A 21,748-nucleotide genomic window follows, 5' to 3' on the forward strand; every position below is an offset into this window, starting at 1 on the left:
TAGGCTTAGCACAATTATTGTTGGGAGACCCTATTAGTGTCAGGGGCACTATTTGCTGGGAGCAGTTATTTTTGAGGGCACGTTGTGGCAATAATTATTGAAGTAGGAATTACCTGGAAAAAATATATATTTTTTTTCAAGGGGGCTATGATTCTACAGTATAGTATTGGGGAACAAAGTTGGTACAGTATTGGAGGGGGCAGGATATGGTGTTCCAAAAGTGGAGGATGATGGAAAAGTATGAACCCAAGAGGTCACCGTGGCAGTCTGGTCCAAATGGAGACAATGAGGAAAGAGGACAGCTACATTAGAGACGTCGCTTGATGTAATAGGTATGTGGTACTGTATTCTCCTGTATGTTTGGTTGCGCAGAATGTAATCTAAAAAGTAATTGTCATCCATGGTGTGTCATGTGACAGGAAGATTGACACTGCATGGTGCGCTATTCCTGTCACCAGGGGGGTACTTGGCATGAAAAAGTTGAACATTGTTCTAAAATACGATTCTTCTACCAAAAATTCTATAAAAACTTACATTGGAAGATGGAGTTTAATACATGGGACCTGCGTTTTTAATTAAACATATTCAAACATTACCAAGTGGTAACAATTATTTCCCTCCGTTTAATTAAACGGCCAGAAAGAACGAGCTGTAATAGCAAATGGGTTGGTTACATAGGAGCAGAATTCAGTAGTCACATAGAACATCTGAAACACAGAGACATATATGTCACTGGTTACGCAAATCTTCAAATCTGCACGCTCTCCCCTTCTTGTCACAACAAGATGGTGGCCCAGCAGGCGCTTTATGTCCATCATCACTGAAGGCCTAGTAAATCAACTTCATCGCGAAATGGCCCCCTTTTCTTTTGTTGCCTTGGAAGGTGCACTCTTTTTCTGGGACAGCTTCTTCCCGGCCTGTGACATCATCAGTGTGTCTCTCTTCTCTATATTACGTAGCTGCTTCTTGCCGGCCCTCTTCAGTTTGGCTGGATTTCGGATCTAATGAAAAACGAACATGCCGGATATGTGGTTAGTAATAAAGTACAGGCATATAGAACCTGGGCTGCAAAAAAAAATAAAAATAAAAAAAATTACCATTCTGGAGAAAATTCTATAAGCGTGTGGGCTGCAGCTCTGGGTAATATGTTCAACATGACAGGTTCCCTTTAAGGGGTCTGTCAGCAGGTTTGAGTCTGCAAAACGGATGATCGCGATAGGAAGGGGCAGTGAACAGCTGGTTAATAATACCTTCAGTGATGCTTTTAGTAGCAGCTGCCCGGTGACAAAGAACTTTCAATACAAAGTGTGCCATTCCTTCCCACTGCAAAAGATTTGGTCCCCCATGCTGAGGAGCTACTCCACAACCGCTCTGCCCTGAGGAGAGGGCTGTGAAGCAGCCATTGTCAAGGACAACTTTGGGCACTTGTGGGGTCAGCACATCTGGATTAAAAGTTCTTGTTCACAGTGCTGTTCCTATTAAAAGCACTGATAACGGTATCTGAGCAGCTGACAGACTACCTTTAACCCCTTGGGCACATGGCTATTTTCTGTTTTTAACTTCCTACCTTTTTATTTTTGCTGAGGCTTTTGTTTTTTAAGGGGCTTTCTGCCATTTTTTTTTTTTTTACTGAATAACCTATCCTCAAGGATAGGTCATCAGTATCTGATTGGTGGGGTTCCGAAACCAGGGACACCTGCTGATCAGCTGTTTGAGAAGGCAGCTGAGCTTACAGTAGCACCGTGGCCTTCTCAAGCTTTGCCTATGCCATGTAATTTTTGGGGAAGGGTGACAAAAAAAAAAACTGCGAATCAGCCATTAAAATTTTTTTTTTTTTTTTTTTTAACATTACGTCATTCACTTTATGAGATAAATATGGGCATTTTGTGGGGCACCAGTGCAAAAAAAAAGTTTTTTTTGTTTATGTGTAATATGGGTAAAGAAGGCAATGTAAAAAGTGATAGTTTTTTTAAGTCCCCTTAGGGATAGAGTTCACACGGGCGAGTATTCCGTGCGGGTGCAATGCGGGAGGTGAACGCATTGCACCCGCACTGAATACCGACCCATTCACTTCTATGGGGCTCTTCACATGAGCAGTGATTTTCACGCTTCACTTGTGCGTTGCGTGAAAATCGCAGCATGCTCTATATTCTGCATTTTTCACGCAACGCATGCCCCATAGAAGTGAATGGGGTTGCGTGAAAATCGCAAGCATCCGCAAGCAAGTGCAGATGCGGTGCGATTTTCACGCACGGTTGCTAGGAGATGATCGGGATGGAGACCATATTATTATTATTTTCCCTTATAACATGGTTATAAGGGAAAATAATAGCATTCTGAATACAGAATGCATAGTAAAATAGCGCTGGAGGGGTTAAAAAATAAAAATAATTTACCTCGCCTTAATCCACTTGCTCGCGCTGCCGGCATCTCGTCTGTCTCCTTCTTTGCTGAACAGGACCTGTGGTGAGCATTCATTCCAGGAACAGGACCTGTGGTGTCGTCACTCCGGTCATCACGTGATCCATCACCATGGTAAAAGATCATGTGATGGATCATGTGATGACCGGAGTGACGTCACCACAGGTCCTGTTCCTGGAATGAATGCTCACCACAGGTCCTGTTCAGCAAAGGAGACAGACGAGAGGCCGGCAGCGCGAGCAAGTGGATTAAGGAGAGTTAAATTTTTTATTTTATTTTTTAACCCCTCCAGCGCTATTTTACTATGCATTCTGTATTCAGAATGCTATTATTTTCCCTTATAACCATGTTATAAGGGAAAATAATACAATCTACAGAACACCGATCCCAAGCCCAAACATATGTGAAGAAGTTCGGGTTTGGGTACCAAACATGCGCGATTTTTCTCACGCGAGTGCAAAACGCATTACAATGTTTTGCACTCGCGCGGAAAAAAAATCGCGCATGCTCCCGCAACGCCAGTGTGAACTCAGCCTTAGGGGACTTGAATTGCTTCTCCCTTAAGCCTCATGCAGACGTCCGTGGAACACGGTCCGTGAGATACCGGATTGGCATTGCAGGAGCGCAGAGTGTCATTGGTTGCTATGACACTGTGCGCTCCTGCAATGCCAGTCCGGTATCTCACGGACCGCGTTCCATGGATGTCTGCATGAGGCTTTAGACTGCAATGAATTAACATTGCAGCCTATGGGAGTTCCATTATGTTCCTATGGAGCCCTGCCTGCCATAAAGACTGTTGCTGTGGTAGCCTCGGATTCTTCAGAGGGACTGAGGCTACCACAACAAATGAACGACTCTCCAGATCGCCTCGAAGTGGAGCCGTTCGGGCCCCAGGAGCGCAGGACTCCCAGAGAAAGCCGCCTCAGATGCCAAGGTCCCAATTGACCATGACATCTAAAAGCAGGGTTCCCCCAACTCCAGTCCGCAGGGCCCACCTGCTGGTCAGGATTTAGGAATATCCCATAGAATGAATATCTGTGGTAAGTCCTGATGCATGGACACTAATTATATCAGCTGCTCAATACTAAAGAAATCCTGAAAACATGACCGGCAGGACCACTGATCTAAAGGCTTAAATGTCTGATCAGCATTATTGCCTATCACAGACGTTAGCCCTGGGTGTCTGCTGTGTGAAACAGAAGGCACCCAGTGGCTATGGTGCCCGCTCCTCTCCAGACACCATCTTTAAAGAGACTACATGCGACGTACATGTACAAAGCATGTCATCAAGGGGTTAAAGACACACACAAAACAACTAAATTCGACACAATCGTACTGATCCACAAAATAAAGACAATATTTAATTTATGCTGCATGGTAAAGACCATAACAAAATATTTTCCAACTTTTTTATATGTACCCCAAAATGGTTCCATTAAAAATATAACTGGTCCATAAAAAAAAAAAAAAAAAAAAAGGGAGAACAGAACGTGGAGTATACAGAATGCTGACACAAGAGCACACCAAACATGCAATGTTAGAAGCAGCATGTCCACTTACCACTTGTACCACCTCAGCTTTCCTCTCATTTTCCAACCTACGTCTCAGGTTCTCTTCTCGACGTTTCTTTTTCTCCTAAAAAAAGAAAGAGGTTTAAATATATAAAAATACACATTTTCAGTCCAAACATAAATGCAGAACTGAGTCCCTGTCCAGTATCAGTTAGAGTCAAACTATACAGAGCATCTCTGAACTTCCTAGTGGTGGGGCTATAGCAGCTTTCTTTGCCACTAGGTTCTGTGCCACTACATGGCATGAAGCATCTGGTCATAGATGGCTGGTACATGGTATGGCAATACAAGATATTGTAAATAATATACATTAGCAAAACTATGGGAAAACTCCAGTTATTGAGTTCAGCCACACTTACTGTAAACAGGTGCATAAAATCAAGCACACAGCCATGTGACAAGCATTGGTAATAGTATACCAAAGAGCTCAGTGGCCGTAAATGGGCACCATTCTAGGATGCCACCTTTGCCATAAGTCTGTCAGTGAAATTTCTGTTCTGTCCTGGGTCAAATGCAAGTGCCATTATTGTATCGCACAGGCATCTAGGAGTAACAGCAGCTCACCTACAAAGTGGCAGGCCACAAAAACGGACAGAGTGAGGCTCCTCAGAGAAGAGGCGTGTAAACCACGGGAACTGCGCGGCAGGAGCTTCATGAAAGGTGTAGCAGCTGCACACAAACCTAGGAACACTATGCCCAATGCCAAGCACAGGATGGCGTTGTGTAAAGCAGTACTCTTAATATGAGTAACAGATACCTGGAGAATGCTACCCAACTGAATGCCTACTGTAAGTATGGTGGAGGAAGGATATTGGTAGGGGCTGCTTTTCAGCCTTTTGGCTAGACCTTTGCTCATATAAATCTGTAGTCAGGTGTCCACACTTTTCTATAGAAGTTTTTGGCATTTGTCTAGTCCTGTATCAGACAGATGGCCTTACCTCCTTCTCTCGCAGCTTTTCATCCTTTATTTGTTGGGCTAAGCTTTGGACCACCTTTTTCTCCTGCCTTTGCTTCATCTTCACCTCCCATGAAGTGTGTAGTGGACGATCCATTACCATGTTGGAGAACCTGGGAGAAATGAAGATATACAGATTAAGCTCTTACCACTATATGAAAGGTTGCAGGGCGTCATACCCTGGGGGCTAGCTCCGACAGATGACTTTACTCTACTCGCTTACAAATTTGATGGAATCCAGGGACATTGGAGCACCACATTTGAGGCAGAACGAAGCCCCACCTTCACATGAACCTGCAAAGATTTATGCTATGGCCACACAGCCACACTGGTTTGCGTGAAAGCTATCATGGCCAGGTTCACAGAGTATCGGCGATTCCTTCGAAATCAATGGTACTGCCACTGGAGTGGCAAGAAATCCAACACTATGGGATCACCGCTACTCTGCGAACCTGGCCGCCATAGCTGTCATCAGACCAGTGTAGACGTACCCTTACAGACTCCAGCAACTGGTGTTCTGAGACCTTACATGGATGGTAGGTAGTTCAGCTGCTTCAACAGAATGTGCTGACCTGGAACACCAGCCATAGCCCCACACATACAGTAGGTCGCTGCTGCCCCTTTGTTGGGAAGATCAGTGGGATCCCAAGAATGTTTTTTTTTTCAAAGTATAAGCCATCAATAAAAAAAATTTTTTTTTTACTAACTTGCAAACCAAACATCGCAATTCCCTTATGCAAATAGAAGAAAGCGATGAGATGATCGAGCAGGTCAGGAGCGGCTTACTGATGGACCCTAGGCAAGAAGCAGCAATATAGCTGGGCTCAAAGGGAACCTGCAGGTAGAATGGATCCATATAGATGGTGCTGTTCTGGGGTCTTTGCAAAAAATCGAATGATTTGCAAGCCACATATGCCAACGAGAACAAGGCTGCTTCCATTGGGACAGTGCCAAGAGATCCCATGACATGGTGACTGCTGACACCATATAGCGTTACTAGTATTGTGCCGCTGGGGTAGGCCCGGCATGGGGGCAATTCACCCTACTTCTAACTAATCACCTGGGCCTGAGCTGGTGACAGGTTCATTACAGATGTGTATATTAAGCACCCATACGTTGTGACTTCTTGTAGACCATACTTGTCATCTCTCCTGGTTGTGCCAAGATCTGACTATATATTTACTGCTCCTAGTTCCTGCAGTCCTCTTTACTACTGGGCACTGCCACAGACGTGCTAATGCCTTTGCATGCCCCTGCTACACCACTACTTAGCTTGATAAAGGGCTCTGCCCAAATTGTGGCTGCATGTCTACAACAGAACCTTAAAGGTGAGGGGTATTCCATTTGTGACATTGATGGCATATGAACAGAATATGCCATAAAAGTCTGATAGGAGCAGTTCCCAGAGGTGGGACCTGCACCTATCTCAATAATAGGTCTTCGAAGTGAATGGCTACCCCTCCATTCTCCACCATGGGAATTCTGAAGATAGCTGAGCGCCGGTGTTCTAACAAAAACCCTTACTTCGTAGGGTGTGCGCCTCAGCGCAATCGCACTACCACGGCATGGGTAAGGCTACTTTCACACCTGCGTTAGGTGCGGATCCGTCTGGTATCTGCACAGACGGATCCGCACCTATAAATGCAAACGCTGGTATCCGTTCAGAACGGATCCGTTTGGCTGCAAGCAGCGTTTTGGTGTCCGCCTCCAGAGCGGAATGGAGGCGGAACGGAGCCAAACTGATACATTCTGAACGGATCCGCATCCATTCAGAATGCATTGGGGCTAAACTGATCCGTTTGGGGACGCTTGTGAGAGCCTTGAAACGGATCTCACAGGCGGACCCTGAAACGGCAGTGTTTAAGTAGCCTAATATAAAATTACACGAAGCCCTTACTCACAGGGGTATGAAGATCTGACGGTCTTTTCTCCTTACCCTCACAAGGATTAGGGTTATGCCCCCAATATGCTGCAACCACCCCCCGGATGGCTGATAGTGCTGGGAGGAAAAAATATAAATAAAGATTTCCCAATCCACGTGTGCGCAGTGAGGGTAAAGAGAAAAGACCATCAGATCGCCTTACCCCTGACGGCACACACAGTGTCCGAGAGTCAGCGCTCCACGTCATGTTATCTTACCCGTGCCATGGTAGTGCGCTTGCGCTGAGGCGCACACCCCCAGAAGTCACCAGGGGTAAGGATATATCCCAGAAGTGACCCAGGTGAGGCATCTCCTTCCATATGACGTCCCATAGTGTATGCTGTCCTAACAGTATGGACCAGCACCACACCAGGCTTATGACGGATCTGATGAGGGGTCCAGGGTGGCCACTGTTATCTGCTCACCTCTTTTTGTTCTCCTTCCAGACTCTTCCAGATTTCGGCTTCCCCTGAGGGATCTGCCTGGGAGACTGGGCTGGAGCTTCCCTCTTCCTAGCTGGAAGCTCCTTTCCTTGCCCTCCAGTGCTCTGCTCCTGTAACTGCTGAGCCTCTGCCTGCACAGGGTCCCCCAGCTTCCCCTTGTCCGGGCTCTCTTCTGCCTGGGTCTCCACGATCATTTCTGTTTCCTCTCCACGATCTCCCTAGCGCACGCACGGTAATGGCTAAATACTATATCCGGCAAGGACCTGCTGACGTCACAACATCACGTGGTACTCCTAGATCACGTGGCTCGGAAACAGGAGAGCCTTGCGCTTTATCACATGGATCTTCAGCAGCGCGCGGAGTGAATTAAAGAACCCCTGCAGCGCAGTGGAAGTAGCGGAGCCCTGTACTGAGAATGTTGGGGATGTGCTGTGAGGGACTGTCCACTGAGGTGGTGGGAGGGGGGCTGGTTTGTATGTGAGGGGGACTGTGTGGGGTTGCACACTGAGATAGTGGGGTGGTTATGGGAGAGGGAGGGGTATCTGCTTGTATTGGGGGGTGGGGGGGCTGTGTAGTTGGGTGATGTCTGTCGGTTGTATGTGAGGGGGATGTGATGGATTGCACACTGAGATAGTGGGGTGGTTATAGGAGAGGGAGGGGTATCTGCTTGTATTGGGGGGGGGGGGGGGGGGGCTATGTAGTTGGGTGATGTCTGTCGGTTGTATGTGAGGGGGATGTGATGGATTGCACACTGAGATAGTGGGGTGGTTATAGGAGAGGGAGGGGTATCTGCTTGTATTGGGGGGTGGGGGGGGGGGGCTATGTAGTTGGGTGATGTCTGTCGGTTGTATGTGAGGGGGATGTGATGGATTGCACACTGAGATAGTGGGGTGGTTATGGGAGAGGGAGGGGTATCTGCTTGTATTGGGTGGGGGCTGTGTTGCATTGTATGCTCACAGGGGTGGGGGCTTTGTAGTAGGGTGATGTGATGGATTGTACACTGAGTTGGTAGGGGGTGGTTGTGGATGCTAACGGAGGGGGTATCTGGTTGTATAGGGAGGCTGTGTTGCATTTTATGCTGTGGTGGAGGTGTCTGGGTTGTATATGGGGGGGGGGGGTGGCTGTGTTGGATTGTATGCAGAGATGGGGGGTGCCTGTGGGTTGTATGTGATGGGGGGCTGTGTGGGATTGTATGTTGTTGGTAGTGTGTGTAAAGGCTGTATTACATAGGCAGATTTTCCAGACGATAAGGAAGGAATCGCCTGCTCGCTTGCTGAGGAGACTGCTCCTATTACATGCTGCCATCTTGTCCACAGTATGGGGCCGAGCCATCGTTGTACCATCGCTTATCTCCACGCTGTACAGTTATTTGCCGGCGGCAGATTGTAATTAGCACGATCTGCCGTTTGCTTGCTCATCGGGTAATTACTGGCGGTATTACACTGTATTGATGATATGGGAATGTTGGGCTGACTTCAGACCAGAGGTAGCAATAACGCCTGTACAAGCGGCATAGATGCCTGTTCAGGCTGTTTTATTCTCTGAAAAAAGTTTAAGGTGTACCAATACGTCGTGGATAGTGTTGAGCGATAATGGCCGATTATTGATTCCGCTACCACGGACCACAACGGAATTCGGAATCCATATCGGGATTCTCCGCTAACCGGAAGCCGAACTTTAGACGCCGAACTTAAAACAGAAGTTCGCTCAACACTAGTCGTGGACTTTTCCCTGCCATTCATCAGCGCAGGGCGCCATGAAAGGCATGGAAGTGCATCAGAGCTGCCTGTGCCTGCAATAAGGAGCGTTGTTATTGGTTAGTTTGGGCGGTACAGTGTCCTGCAGCAGAGAAAGCTGGCGGGAGCTGTAAGGCGGAGGGGCTAGTGTAAGGAGGAGGGGCTAGCTTCCGGGGTTGCTTATAGTAAGGGTACTTTCACATTAGCGTTTTTGTTTTCCAGTATTGAATTCTGTCACAGAGGCTCAATACCGGAAAAAAACTGATCAGTTTTATCCTAATGCATTCTGAATGGAGAGCAATCCGTTCAGGATGCATCAGTTCAGTCCATATTACGTTTTTTGGACTGAGAAAATACCGCAGCATGCTGCAGTTTTATCTCCGGACAAAAATACTGATCGCTTGCCGGATCCGGAATTAATTTACATTGAAGTGCATTAGTGCCAGATCCGGCATTGAGTGTTCCGTCAAAGCGGATCCAGCTTTCCCGTCTGCGCATGCGAAGTCCTTTTAAAAATGCAAAAAAAAATTAATTCCGGATCTGTTTTTCCGGATGACACCGGAGAGACGGATCTGCATCAGGATCTGTCTGACAAATGCCATCAGTTTGCGACTTGCGTCCGTATTGCCGGATCTGCCTGCTAGAATCTTCTGCCGCAAGTGTGAAAGTACCCTAAGGCCTCTTTCGCATGAGTGTGATGGATTAGGTCCGGATGCGTTCAGAGTGCGTTCAGTGAAATTCGCACCATTTTGCAAGCAAGTTCAGTCAGTTTTGTCTGCGATTGCGTTCAGTTGTTTCCGCGCGAGTGCAATGCTTTTTGATGTGTTTTTCACGCGTGTGATAAAAAACTAAAGGTTTACAAACAACATCTCTTAGCAACCATCAGTGAAAAACGCGTTGCATCCGCACTTGCTTCCGGATGCAATGCGTTTTTCACGCAGCCACATTCACTTCTATGGGGCCAGGGCTGCGTCAAAAACGTAGAATATAGAACATGCTGCGATTTCCACGCAACGCACAAGTGATGCATGAGAAAAACAATGCTCATGTACACGGACCCATTGAAATGAATAGGTCAGGATTCAGTGCGGGTGCAATGCATTCACGTCACGCATTGCACCCGCGTGGAAAACTCGCCCGTGTGAAAGAGGCTTAAGGAAAGCCGGGCATGCTTCCCAAGGACCCTGGCAAATATGGCGGCGGTGGAGCTGAAGAATACATCCCAGACATTGTGTAATTCTATTGATGTATGTGGTGCAGTGTGTGATCATCACACGCTGCCCCACACGCACATCACACACTGCACCGCATACACCTCATACATCACACACTGCCCCGCATACACCACACACACTGACCCGCATACACCTCACACACTGCCCCGCATACACCTCACACACTGCCCCACATACGCGATGATCCTCCCGCCCCCTCTCTCAGGATGGCCGAGTGGTTAGCAGAGTTTCAGCACATTGCTGACAATCTGCTTGAAACGGCTGACATCCGTGCTCACAGATGTCAGCCGTTTAACCCCTTCCATGTCGCGGTCCGTAGGGACCGCTATATGGAAGGGGTTAACAGGGAGGGAGCTCCCTCCCTCTTCCATCAGGGGCTGCTGTGCCGTTTCAGCACCCGATTCTTGACGGGATCACTGCTCTGTTGTGGCAGTGGGTGATGGTTACCATGGCAACCGGACGCCTTCACAGGCTTCCGGCTTGCCATGGTAAGGCTAAGTCTTATCAGACTTCTGCTAAAGGCAGAAGTCTGATCAGACTAAAGCGCCTTTCACACAAGCGAGTTTTCCGCGCGGGTGCAATGCGTGACGTCAACGCATAGCACCCGCACTGAATCCTGACCCATTCATTTCAATGGGTCTGTGTACATGAGCGTTGTTTTTCACGCATCAGTTCTACGTTGCGTGAAAATCGCAGCATGTTCTATATTCAGCGTTTTTCACGCAGCTCTGGTTCCAAAGAAGTGAATGGGGCTGCGTGAAAAACACATTGCATTCGCAAGCAAGTGCAGGTGCGATGTGTTTTTCACTGATGGTTGCTAAGAGATGTTCTTTGTTAACCTTATCACGCGCGTGAAAAACGCATCAAAACGTATTGCACTCGCGCGGAAAAAACTGAACACAATCACAGGCAAAACTGACTAAACTTGCTTGCAAAATAGTGCGAGTTTCACTGAACGCATCCGGACCTAATCCGTCACGCTCGTGTGAAAGGGGCTTAAGTGTAAAGTGAAAATACAGTACAGTACACTATATAGTGTACTGTATTGTATTATACAGACATCAAATCCACTGGATCTTCAAGAACCAAGTGGGTCTGGGTCAAAAAAAAAAAGGTAAAAATAGAAAAACACATTTATCACTGATTAAAAATTTAAAAATAAAATGCACTACACATGTTTGATATCACCGTGTCTGTAATGACCTGATTTATGAAAGGATCATGTTACTTTCACCGCACGGTGAACGCCATAAAAAAAATTAAATAAAAACTATGATGAAATTGAAATTTCGCCCACCTTACTTCCCAAAAATGGTAATAAAAGTGATCAAAAAAATGATACTAATCAAATCGGCACCTCATCCCGCAAAAAATGAGCCCCTACATAGGACAATCGCCCCCAAAAATAAAATATGGCTCTCAGACTATGGAGACATTAAAACATGATTGATTTATTTTTTGTTTCAAAAATATTATTGTGTAAAACTTAAATAAAAAAAGTATACATATTAGGTATCGCCGCATCCGTAAGAACCTGCTCTATAAAAATATCCATGACCTAACCTCCTTTAAAAAAAAAAAAAGTGTAAGAAAAGCCATTTTTTGTCACCTTACATCACAAAAAGTGTAATAGCAAGCGATCAAAAAGTCATACGCACCCCAAAATAGTGCCAATTAAACCGTCATCTTATCCCGAAAAAAATGAGCCCCTACACAAGACAGTCGCCCAAAAAATAAATAAAACTATGGCTTTCAGAATGTGGAGACGCAAAAGAATAATTTTTTTTTTAAATGCTTTGTTATGTAAAACTAAAACAACAAAAAAACATATTTGGTATGGTCGCGTCCGTGACAACCTGCTCTATAAAAATACCACATGATCTATCCTTTCAGAGGAATGTTGTAAATAACTAAAAATTAAAATGGTGCCAAAAGAGCTATTTCTTGTTACCTTGCCTTACAAGAAGTGTAATATAGAGCAACCAAAAATCATATGTACCCTAAAATAGTACCAACAAAACTGCCACCCTATCCCGTAGTTTCCAAAATGTGGTCCCTTTTTTGGAGTTTCTACTCTAGGGGTGCATCAGGTAGGCTTCAAATGGGACATGGTCTCAAAAAACCAGTCCAGCAAAATCTGCCTTCCAAAAACCGTATGGCATTCCTTTCCTTCTGCGCCCTGTCGTGTGCCCGTACAGCAGTTTACGACCACATATGGGGTGTTTCTGTAAACTACAGAATCAGGGTCCTAAATATGGAGTTTTGTTTGGCTGTTAACCCTTGCTTTGGTACTGGAAAAAATGGATTCAAATGGAAAATCTGCCAAAAAAAGTGAAATTCTGAAATGTTATCTCTATTTTCCATTAATTCTTGTGGAACACCTAAAGGGTTAACAAAGTTTGTAAAATCAGTTTTGAATACCTTGAGGGGTGTAGTTTGTAAAATGGAGTCATTTTTGGATTGTTTCTATTATGTAAGCCTCACAAAGTGACTTCGAACCTGAACTGGTCCTGAAAAAGTGGGTTTTAGAAATTTTCTGAAAAATTTCAAGATTTGATTTTAAACTTCTAAGCCTTCTAACGTCCCCAAAAAATAAAATGGCATTCACAAAATGATCCAAACATTAAGTAGACATATGGGGAATGTAAAATAATAACTTTTTGGAGGTATTACTATCTATTATAAAAGTAGAGAAATTGAAATTAGGAAATTAGCTAATTTTTCTAAATTTTTGGTAAATTTTCATGTCATGAAGTACAATATGTGACGAAAAAACAATCTCAGAATGGCCTGGATAAGTAAAAGCGTTTTAAAGTTATTCACGCATAAAGTGACACATGTCAGATTTGCAAAAAATGGCCTTGTCCTTGAGGTGAAAATGAGCCCGGTCCTTAAGGGGTTAAACAATTGTCAGACTGCAAAAGAATAATGACACTTCAGGAAAAAAAAAAAGTCTCTTACCTCACCAAGGCTAGGAACCTCGGTGACACGTGCCGACCATCAATGATGGCCCCTTGTTCCTTCCTACAATATATACAGTTGCAAGAAAAAGTATGTGAACCCTTTGGAATGATATGGATTTCTGCACAAATGGGTCATAAAATGTGATCTGATCTTCATCTAAGTCACAACAATAGACAATCACAGTCTGCCTAAACTAATAACATACAAAGAATTAAATGTTACCATGTTTTTTATTGAACACACCATGTAAACATTCACAGCGCTGGTGGAAAAAGTATATGAACCCCTAGACTAATGACCTCTCCAAGAGCTAATTGGAGTGAGGTGTCAGCCAACTGGAGTCCAACCAATGAGATTGGAGGTGTTGGTTACAGCTGCCCTGCCCTATAAAAAACACACCAGTTCTGGGTTTGCTTTTCACAAGAAGCATTGCCTGATATGAATGATGCCTCGCACAAAAGAGGTCTCAGAAGACCTACTATTAAGAATTGTTGACTTGCATAAAGCTGGAAAGGGTTATAAATATATATATCTCCAAAAGACTTGCTGTTCATCAGTCCACGGTAAGACAAATTGTCTATAAATGGAGAAAGTTCAGCACTGCTGCTACTCTCCCTAGAAGTGGCTGTCCTGTAAAGATGACTGCAAGAGCACAGCGCAGATTGCTCATTGAGGTGAAGAAGAATCCTAGAGTGTCAGCTAAAGACTTACAAAAGTCTCTGGCATATGCTAACATCCCTGTTAGCGAATCTACGATACGTAAAACACTAAACAAGAATGGATTTCATGATAGGATACCACAGAGGAAGCCACTGCTATCCCAAAAAAACATTGCTGCACATTTACATTTGCACAAGAGCACCTGGATGTTCCACAGCAGTACTGGCAAAATATTCTGTGGACTGATGAAACCAAAGTTTAGTTGTTCGGAAGAAACACACAACACTATGTGTGGAGAAAAAGAGGCACAGCACGCCAACATCAAAACCTCATCCCAACTGTGAAGTATGGTGGTGGGGGCATCATGGTTTGGGGCTGCTTTGCTGCGTCAGGGCCTGGACGGATTGCTATCGTCAAATGAAAAATTAATTCCCAAGTTTATCAAGACATTTTGCAGGAGAACTTAAAGAGGACCTTTCACAACTGTACAAAATAAAAACTAACTAGATCAGTGGGCAGAGCGGCGCCCAGGGGTCCCCCTGCACTTACTAGTATGTCTGGGCGCCGCTCCGTTCGCCCGGTATTGGCTCCGGTGTCTGCGCTCCCTCTGACTGATTTTTTGTATGAGGCGTGTCTTGCTGCAGCGCTGGCCAATCGCAGCGCACAGCTCATATGAGCCGTGCGCTGCGATTGGCCAGCGCTGCAGCAAGACACGCCTCATACAAAAAATCAGTCAGAGGGAGCGCAGACACCGGAGCCAATACCGGGCGAACGGAGCGGCGCCCAGACATACTAGTAAGTGCAGGGGGACCCCTGGGCGCCGCTCTGCCCACTGATCTAGTTAGTTTTTATTTTGTACAGTTGTGAAAGGTCCTCTTTAAAGGAGTTGTCCGAGTTATGAAAAAAAATAATATAGCACTGAAAATCTGATGGGCAGCAATATATAACTAAGCTAAGCAAGTTTTATGCAATATATATATATATATATATATAGCAAAAAAACCACTGGCAGCACCACCCTGGATAGTGTGGAAAAATAGACGGGTGCAATGTCCAAGTATGGTAAAAAGGTGCTTACCCACTTTAGAAGACAAAAAATCGGACTGCACTCCAAGCATCTCTTCAAAAAAGTTTAGTTTTTATTCACCCATAAGGTGGCAAAGCGACGTTTCGGCTCAAGCATGAGCCTTTCTCAAGCTTGAGAAAGGCTCATGCTTGAGCCGAAACGTCGCTTTGCCACCTTATGGGTGAATAAAAACTAAACTTTTTTGAAGAGATGCTTGGAGTGCAGTCCGATTTTTTGTCTTCTATATATATATATATATATATATATATTTCCTCATTTCCCTGGTTCTTTTCTGGCCCTTTGTTTACAGTGAAATCTGAGAAACCAGCCACTGGAGATAAAGTGAGTTAATTGGAAAGCTGTTACATTTGCTTAGTTAGGAACATAGAACAAAAAAATAACTCGGATAACCCCTTTAAGGCCATCTGTCCAGCAGCTGAAGCTCAACAGAAGATGGGTGTTGCAACAGGACAACAACCCAAAGCATAGAAGTAAATCAACAACAGAATGGCTTAAACAGAAGAAAATTGTCACAAGGGTGTCAAGAACCACGCCTGACTCAGTTATACCCGGGGTCAGGAAGTCGCAGCGGTTGGCTGCACGCTCTATGTAAGATAGGGCTATTTCCTTATGGTAGCTTTCTGGGTTTGCTTTGCAAACCCTTTTGGCTCACTCAGGGATCCGTAGCTCCTTCTCCTCAGCTGTTCCTTGTCCAGCACTCCCAAACCTCCTTATATTCCCCTCTCACACTTCTCTGGTTGCCAGATGTAGAGCTTCCTGCCTGGACATCTATTCTGACCCTCTGGAGCTGTGTTGCTGCGTTCTCTGGTAGTTGGTCCAGAACGCTACCCTCCGGATCCCTGTTGGACCATTGTGGTCGCCCACCTGGGTGTATGTGTTTGTCTGTTTTGTCTGTCCTCTCCCTGGTGTTTCCCTCTTAGTGACAGTGGTGCGGACTAGCGATCCCACCGGCCCGTTCACTATCTAGGGCTCATTTTAGGGAAAGCCAGGGTTTAGGCACGTGATCGCCGCACGGGTGAGGAACCCGTCTAGGGACGTCAGGGCAGTCAGGTGCCAGCCGCAAGGTGAGTTAGGGGTCACCACCTTTCCCTCTCCCTTGGGCAGGGCTTTCCCTTTTTCCTCCCTGTGCGTGACGCCGGTCATTACAAAAATACGCCTTCTGGAGTGGCCCAGTCAGAGTCCTGACCTCAACCCGATTGAGATTCTGTGGCATGACCTCAAGAAAGCGATTCACACCAGACATCCCAAGAATATTGCTGAACTGAAACAGTTCTGGAAAGAGGAATGGTCAAGAATTACTCCTGACCGTTGTGCACGTCTGATCTGCAACTACAGGAAACGTTTGGTTAAAGTTATTGCTGCCAAAGGAGGTTCAACCAGTTATTAAATCCAAGGGTTCACATACTTTTTCCACCTGCACTCTGAATATTTACATGGTGTGTTCAATAAACACATGGTAATATTTTATTATTTGTGTGTTATTAGTTTAAGCAGACTGTGATTGTCTATTGTGGTGACTTAGATGAAGATCAGATCACATTTTATGACCAATTTGTGCAGAAATCCATATCATTCCAAAGGGTTCACATACTTTTTCTTGCAACTGTATATATAAATTTCAGTTAGTGTCGGTTTAGAATTTTGCACGAATGCACCATCTGTGTACGTGCATTTTGCAACCACTGAGCACCGATCAGTAGTGTCCCTTACTGATCGCGTCTGCTCAGTTTGCACTGCAATTTTATTTATTTTTTTGCAGAAAAGACTTTCTTTGTGCAAAAGACTTATTTTTATATAAATTTTTTCTCCTTTTTTTTTCTTCTAAATTTGATTCAAAATTTTTTTTCAAGCTCCTTCACGTGTGAAAACACAACATACACACCCCTCTGACAGGTTTACACATTTCACACATCACACCCCAATAAAATAAAAATGGCCCGTCCATCCCAACGAGTATACTCAGCTGAAGAGACATACGCCATCTTTGCCTCCGATACTGAGTCAGAGAATGCCACTTTCCTCTACTCCTCTACTTCCTCATCATCATCCCTCAAGACCCTCTAGAAGGTGCCCCAGGGTAGCAGCGGAGGCAGCCTCCTAGAGTAAACCCTTATAGACCCCACCCCCTGACGATTATCAACCCCAAATTCTGGGTTTGAGGGCAGGTCCGGAATACAGATAGATAGTGCGGGCTTAACTGAAGTCGATTTTTTCAAAATCTTCTTCTCTGAAGATTTTGTAAATTTAATGGTGGCCCGAACCAATTTTTACGCCCAATAATTTATTGATCAGAACCCTACATTGGCATACGCTAGACCCCTAGGTTGGACCCCAGTAAGTGCAGCAGAGATAATGAAGTTTAGGGGACCTGTGCTGCATATGGGCGTTGTAAAAAAAATTAAAGTTATACAATATTGGAGTTTGGACATTTTCTACCAGACTCCAATTTATAGTAAGACCATGACTAGGGATGAGCGAACCCGAACTGTATAGTAAAAGTCCGTGTTCGGGTTCGGTGTTCGGCGCTTTCTTGGCGCTTTTTGAAAGGCTGCAAAGCAGCCAATCAACAAGCGTCATACTACTTGCCCCAAGAGGCCATCACAGCCTTGCCTACTATTGGCATGGCTGTGATTGGCCAGTGCAGCATGTGACCCAGCCTCTATATAAGCTTGGGTCACGTAGCGCTGCACGTCACTCTGCTGATTCAAGCATAGGGAGAGGTTGCAGCTGCAACGTTAGGGCGAGATTAGGCAGATTAACTCCTCCAAAAGACTTCATTCTGTGATCGATCTGCAGCTGTGGATCATTGAAGTGCTAATATTGACTTGCTCACTTTTTTGAGGCTGCCCAGAGCGTTTTTAGATCACTTTTTTTCTGGGGTGATCGGCGGCCATTTTGTGACTTGTGGTGCGCCAGCACAAGCTATTACCAAGTGCATTTAACCATCAATAGTGTGGTTATTTTGTGCTATATCCTACATCAGCTGCAGGCTGAGCCTGTGTCACCGAAGTGCATTTAACCATCAACAGTCTGGTTATTTTTTGGCCATATACTACATCAGCTGCAGGCTGAGCCTGTGTCACCGAAGTGCATTTAACCATCAACAGTCTGATTATTTTTTGGCCATATACTACATCTGGTGCAGGCTGAGCCTGTGTCACCCAAGTGCATTTAACCATCAACAGTGTGGTTATTTTTTGGCCATATACTACATCAGGGGCAAGTTGAGCCTGTCACCCAGCGCCAAAAAAATAGACCTGACATTTCTATTCAACCAAATCTGTACTGTTTTAGCTGGTCAAGTTATTTGTAGTGACCGTAAAAGCACACTTTTTGTTCTGGGTTGAAAAACTATTCCCAAATTTGCCATTCTCAAAATAACTAGTTTCTGGTATATGAGGCCTACTTGAAATCTATCCCAAAAAGGATATCTTACATTAAAGGTGCTGATAGTGTCATTCAGAAAAACCTAAGACACACGCTAGCGTGCAGATAGAAGTCTGATTCTGTGATTAAACCTATACCTGTCACACAGCGCAAAAAAAAAACAAGCCTCACATCTCTATTCAACCAAATCTGTACTGTTTTAGCTGGTCAAGTTATTTGTAGTGACCGTAAAAGCACACTTTTTTTTTCTGGGTTGAAAAACTATTCCCAAATTTGCCATTCTCAAAATAACTAGTTTCTGGTATTTGAGGCCTACTTGAAATCTATCCCAAAAAGGATATCTTACATTGAAGGTACTGATAGTGTCATTCAGAAAAACCTAAGACACACGCTAGCGTGCAGATAGAAGTCTGATTCTGTGATTAAACCTATACCTGTCACACAGCGCAAAAAAAAACAGGCCTCACATCTCTATTCAACCAAATCTGTACTGTTTTAGCTGGTCAAGTTATTTGTAGTGACCATAAAAGCACTTTTTATTTTCTGGATTGAAAAACTATTCCCAAATTTGCCATTCTCAAAATAACTAGTTTCTGGTATTTGAGGCCTACTTGAAATCTATCCCAAAAAGGATATCTTACATTGAAGGTACTGATAGTGTCATTCAGAAAAACCTAAGACACACGCTAGTGTGCAGATAGAAGTCTGATTCTGTGATTAAACCTATACCTGTCACACAGCGCAAAAAAAAACAGGCCTCACATCTCTATTCAGCCAAATCTGTACTGTTTTAGCTGGTCAAGTTATTTGTAGTGACCGTAAAAGCACTTTTTATTTTGTGGATTGGAAAACTATTCCCAAATTTGCCATTCTCAAAATAACTAGTTTCTGGTATTTGAGGCCTACTTGAAATCTATCCCAAAAAGGATATCTTACATTGAAGGTACTGATAGTGTCATTCAGAAAAACCTAAGACACACGCTAGCGTGCAGATAGAAGTCTGATTCTGTGATTAAACCTATACCTGTCACACAGCGCAAAAAAAACAGGCCTCACATTTCTATTCAACCAAATCTGTACTGTTTTAGCTGGTCAAGTTATTTGTAGTGACAGTAAAAGCACACTTTTTGTTCTGGGTTGAAAAACTATTCCCAAATTTGCCATTCTCAAAATTGTGGTGAACGGGAACAATGAGGAAAACATCTAATAAGGGACGCGGACGTGGACATGGTCGTGGTGGTGTTAGTGGACCCTCTGGTGCTGGGAGAGGACGTGGCCGTTCTGCCACAGCCACACGTCCTAGTGTACCAACTACCTCAGGTCCCAGTAGCCGCCAGAATTTACAGGGATATTTGGTGGGGCCCAATGCCGTTCTAAGGATGGTAAGGCCTGAGCAGGTACAGGCATTAGTCAATTGGGTGGCAGACAGTGCATCCAGCACGTTCACATTATCTCCCACCCAGTCTTCTGCAGAAAGCGCACAGATGGCGCATGAAAACCAAGCCCATCAGTCTGTCACATCACCCCCATGCATATCAGGGAAACTGTCTGAGCCTCAAGTTATGCAGCAGTCTCTTATGCTGTTTGAAGACTCTGCTGCCAGGGTTTCCCAAGGGCATCCACCTAGCCCTTCCCCAGGGGTGGAAGAGATAGAATGCACTAACGCACAACCACTTATGTTTCCTGATGATGAGGACATGGGAATACCACCTCAGCACGTCTCTGATGATGACGAAACACAGGTGCCAACTGCTGCGTCTTTCTGCAGTGTGCAGACTGAACAGGAGGTCAGGGGTCAAGACTGGGTGGAAGACGATGCAGGGGACGATGAGGTCCTAGACCCCACATGGAATGAAGGTCGTGCCACTGACTTTCAGAGTTGGGAGGAAGAGGCAGTGGTGAGACCGAGCCAACAGCGTAGCAAAAGAGGGAGCAGTGGGCAAAATCAGAACACCGCCCGCGAAGAGACTCCGCCTGCTACTGACCGCCGCCATCTGGGACCGAACACCCCAAAGGCAGCTTCAAGGAGTTCCCTGGCATGGCACTTCTTCAAACAATGTGCTGACGACAAGACCCGAGTGGTTTGCACGCTGTGCCATCAGAGCCTGAAGCGAGGCATTAACGTTCTGAACCTTAGCACAACCTGCATGACCAGGCACCTGCATGCAAAGCATGAACTGCAGTGGAGTAAACACCTTAAAAACAAGGAAGTCACTCAGGCTCCCCCTGCTGCCTCTTCTGCTGCTGCCGCCTCGGCCTCTTCTGCTGCTGCCGCCGCCTCGGCCTCTTCTGCTGCTGCTGCCGCCGCCTCGGCCTCTTCCTCTGCCTCTGGAGGAACGTTGGCACCTGCCGCCCAGCAAACATGGGATGTACCACCAACACCACCACCTGCATCACCAAGCATCTTAACCATGTCACACGGCAGCGTTCAGCTCTCCATCTCACAAACATTTGAGAGAAAGCGTAAATTCCCACCTAGCCACCCTCGATCCCTGGCCCTGAATGCCAGCATTTCTAAACTACTGGCCTATGAAATGCTGTCATTTAGGCTGGTGGACACACACAGCTTCAAACAGTTCATGTCACTTGCTGTCCCACAGTATGTTGTTCCCAGCCGCCACTACTTCTCCAAGAGAGCCGTGCCTTCCCTGCACAAACAAGTGTCCGATAAAATCAAGTGTGCACTGCGCAACGCCATCTGTGGCAAGGTCCACCTAACCACAGATACGTGGACCAGTAAGCACGGCCAGGGACGCTATATCTCCCTAACTGCACACTGGGTAAATGTAGTGGCGGCTGGGCCCCAGGCGGAGAGCTGTTTGGCGCACGTCCTTCCGCCGCCAAGGATCGCAGGGCAACATTCTTTGCCTCCTGTCTCCTCCTCCTCCTACTCAGCTTCCTCCTCCTCTTCTTCCACCTGCTCATCCAGTCAGCCACACACCTTCACCACCAACTTCAGCACAGCACGGGGTAAACGTCAGCAGGCCATTCTGAAACTCATATGTTTGGGGGACATGCCCCACACCGAACAGGAGTTGTGGCGGGGTATAGAACAACAGTCCGACGAGTGGTTGCTGCCGGTGAGCCTCAAGCCCGGCCTGGTGGTGTGCGATAATGGGCGAAATCTCGTTGCAGCTCTGGGACTAGCCGGTTTGACGCACATCCCTTGCCTGGCGCATGTGCTGAATTTGGTGGTGCAGAAGTTCATTCGCAACTACCCCGACATGTCAGAGCTGCTGCATAAAGTGCGGGCCGTCTGTTCGCGCTTCCGGCGTTCACACCCTGCCGCTGCTCGCCTGTCTGCGCTACAGCGTAACTTCGGCCTTCCCGCTCACCGCCTCATATGCGACGTACCCACCAGGTGGAAC

General features: G+C 45.7%; 1 protein-coding gene across 1 annotated transcript; it reads right to left on the bottom strand.

Annotated features, from left to right (window-relative positions):
• Positions 1 to 530: 530 nt before the first annotated feature.
• Positions 531 to 7,578, bottom strand: CCDC86 (coiled-coil domain containing 86). Its single transcript, XM_040413217.1, has 4 exons — positions 7,294 to 7,578; positions 4,931 to 5,060; positions 3,982 to 4,056; positions 531 to 1,001 (listed from the first exon to the last, which is right to left on the bottom strand). The coding sequence occupies exons 1-4, from the start codon at positions 7,503 to 7,505 to the stop codon at positions 843 to 845; spliced, it is 576 nt and encodes a 191-aa protein (XP_040269151.1). The 5' UTR covers positions 7,506 to 7,578; the 3' UTR covers positions 531 to 842.
• Positions 7,579 to 21,748: the final 14,170 nt, after the last annotated feature.

Source organism: Bufo bufo, unplaced genomic scaffold (assembly GCF_905171765.1).
Source record: "Bufo bufo unplaced genomic scaffold, aBufBuf1.1, whole genome shotgun sequence".
NCBI classification, from domain to species: Eukaryota; Metazoa; Chordata; class Amphibia; order Anura; family Bufonidae; genus Bufo; species Bufo bufo.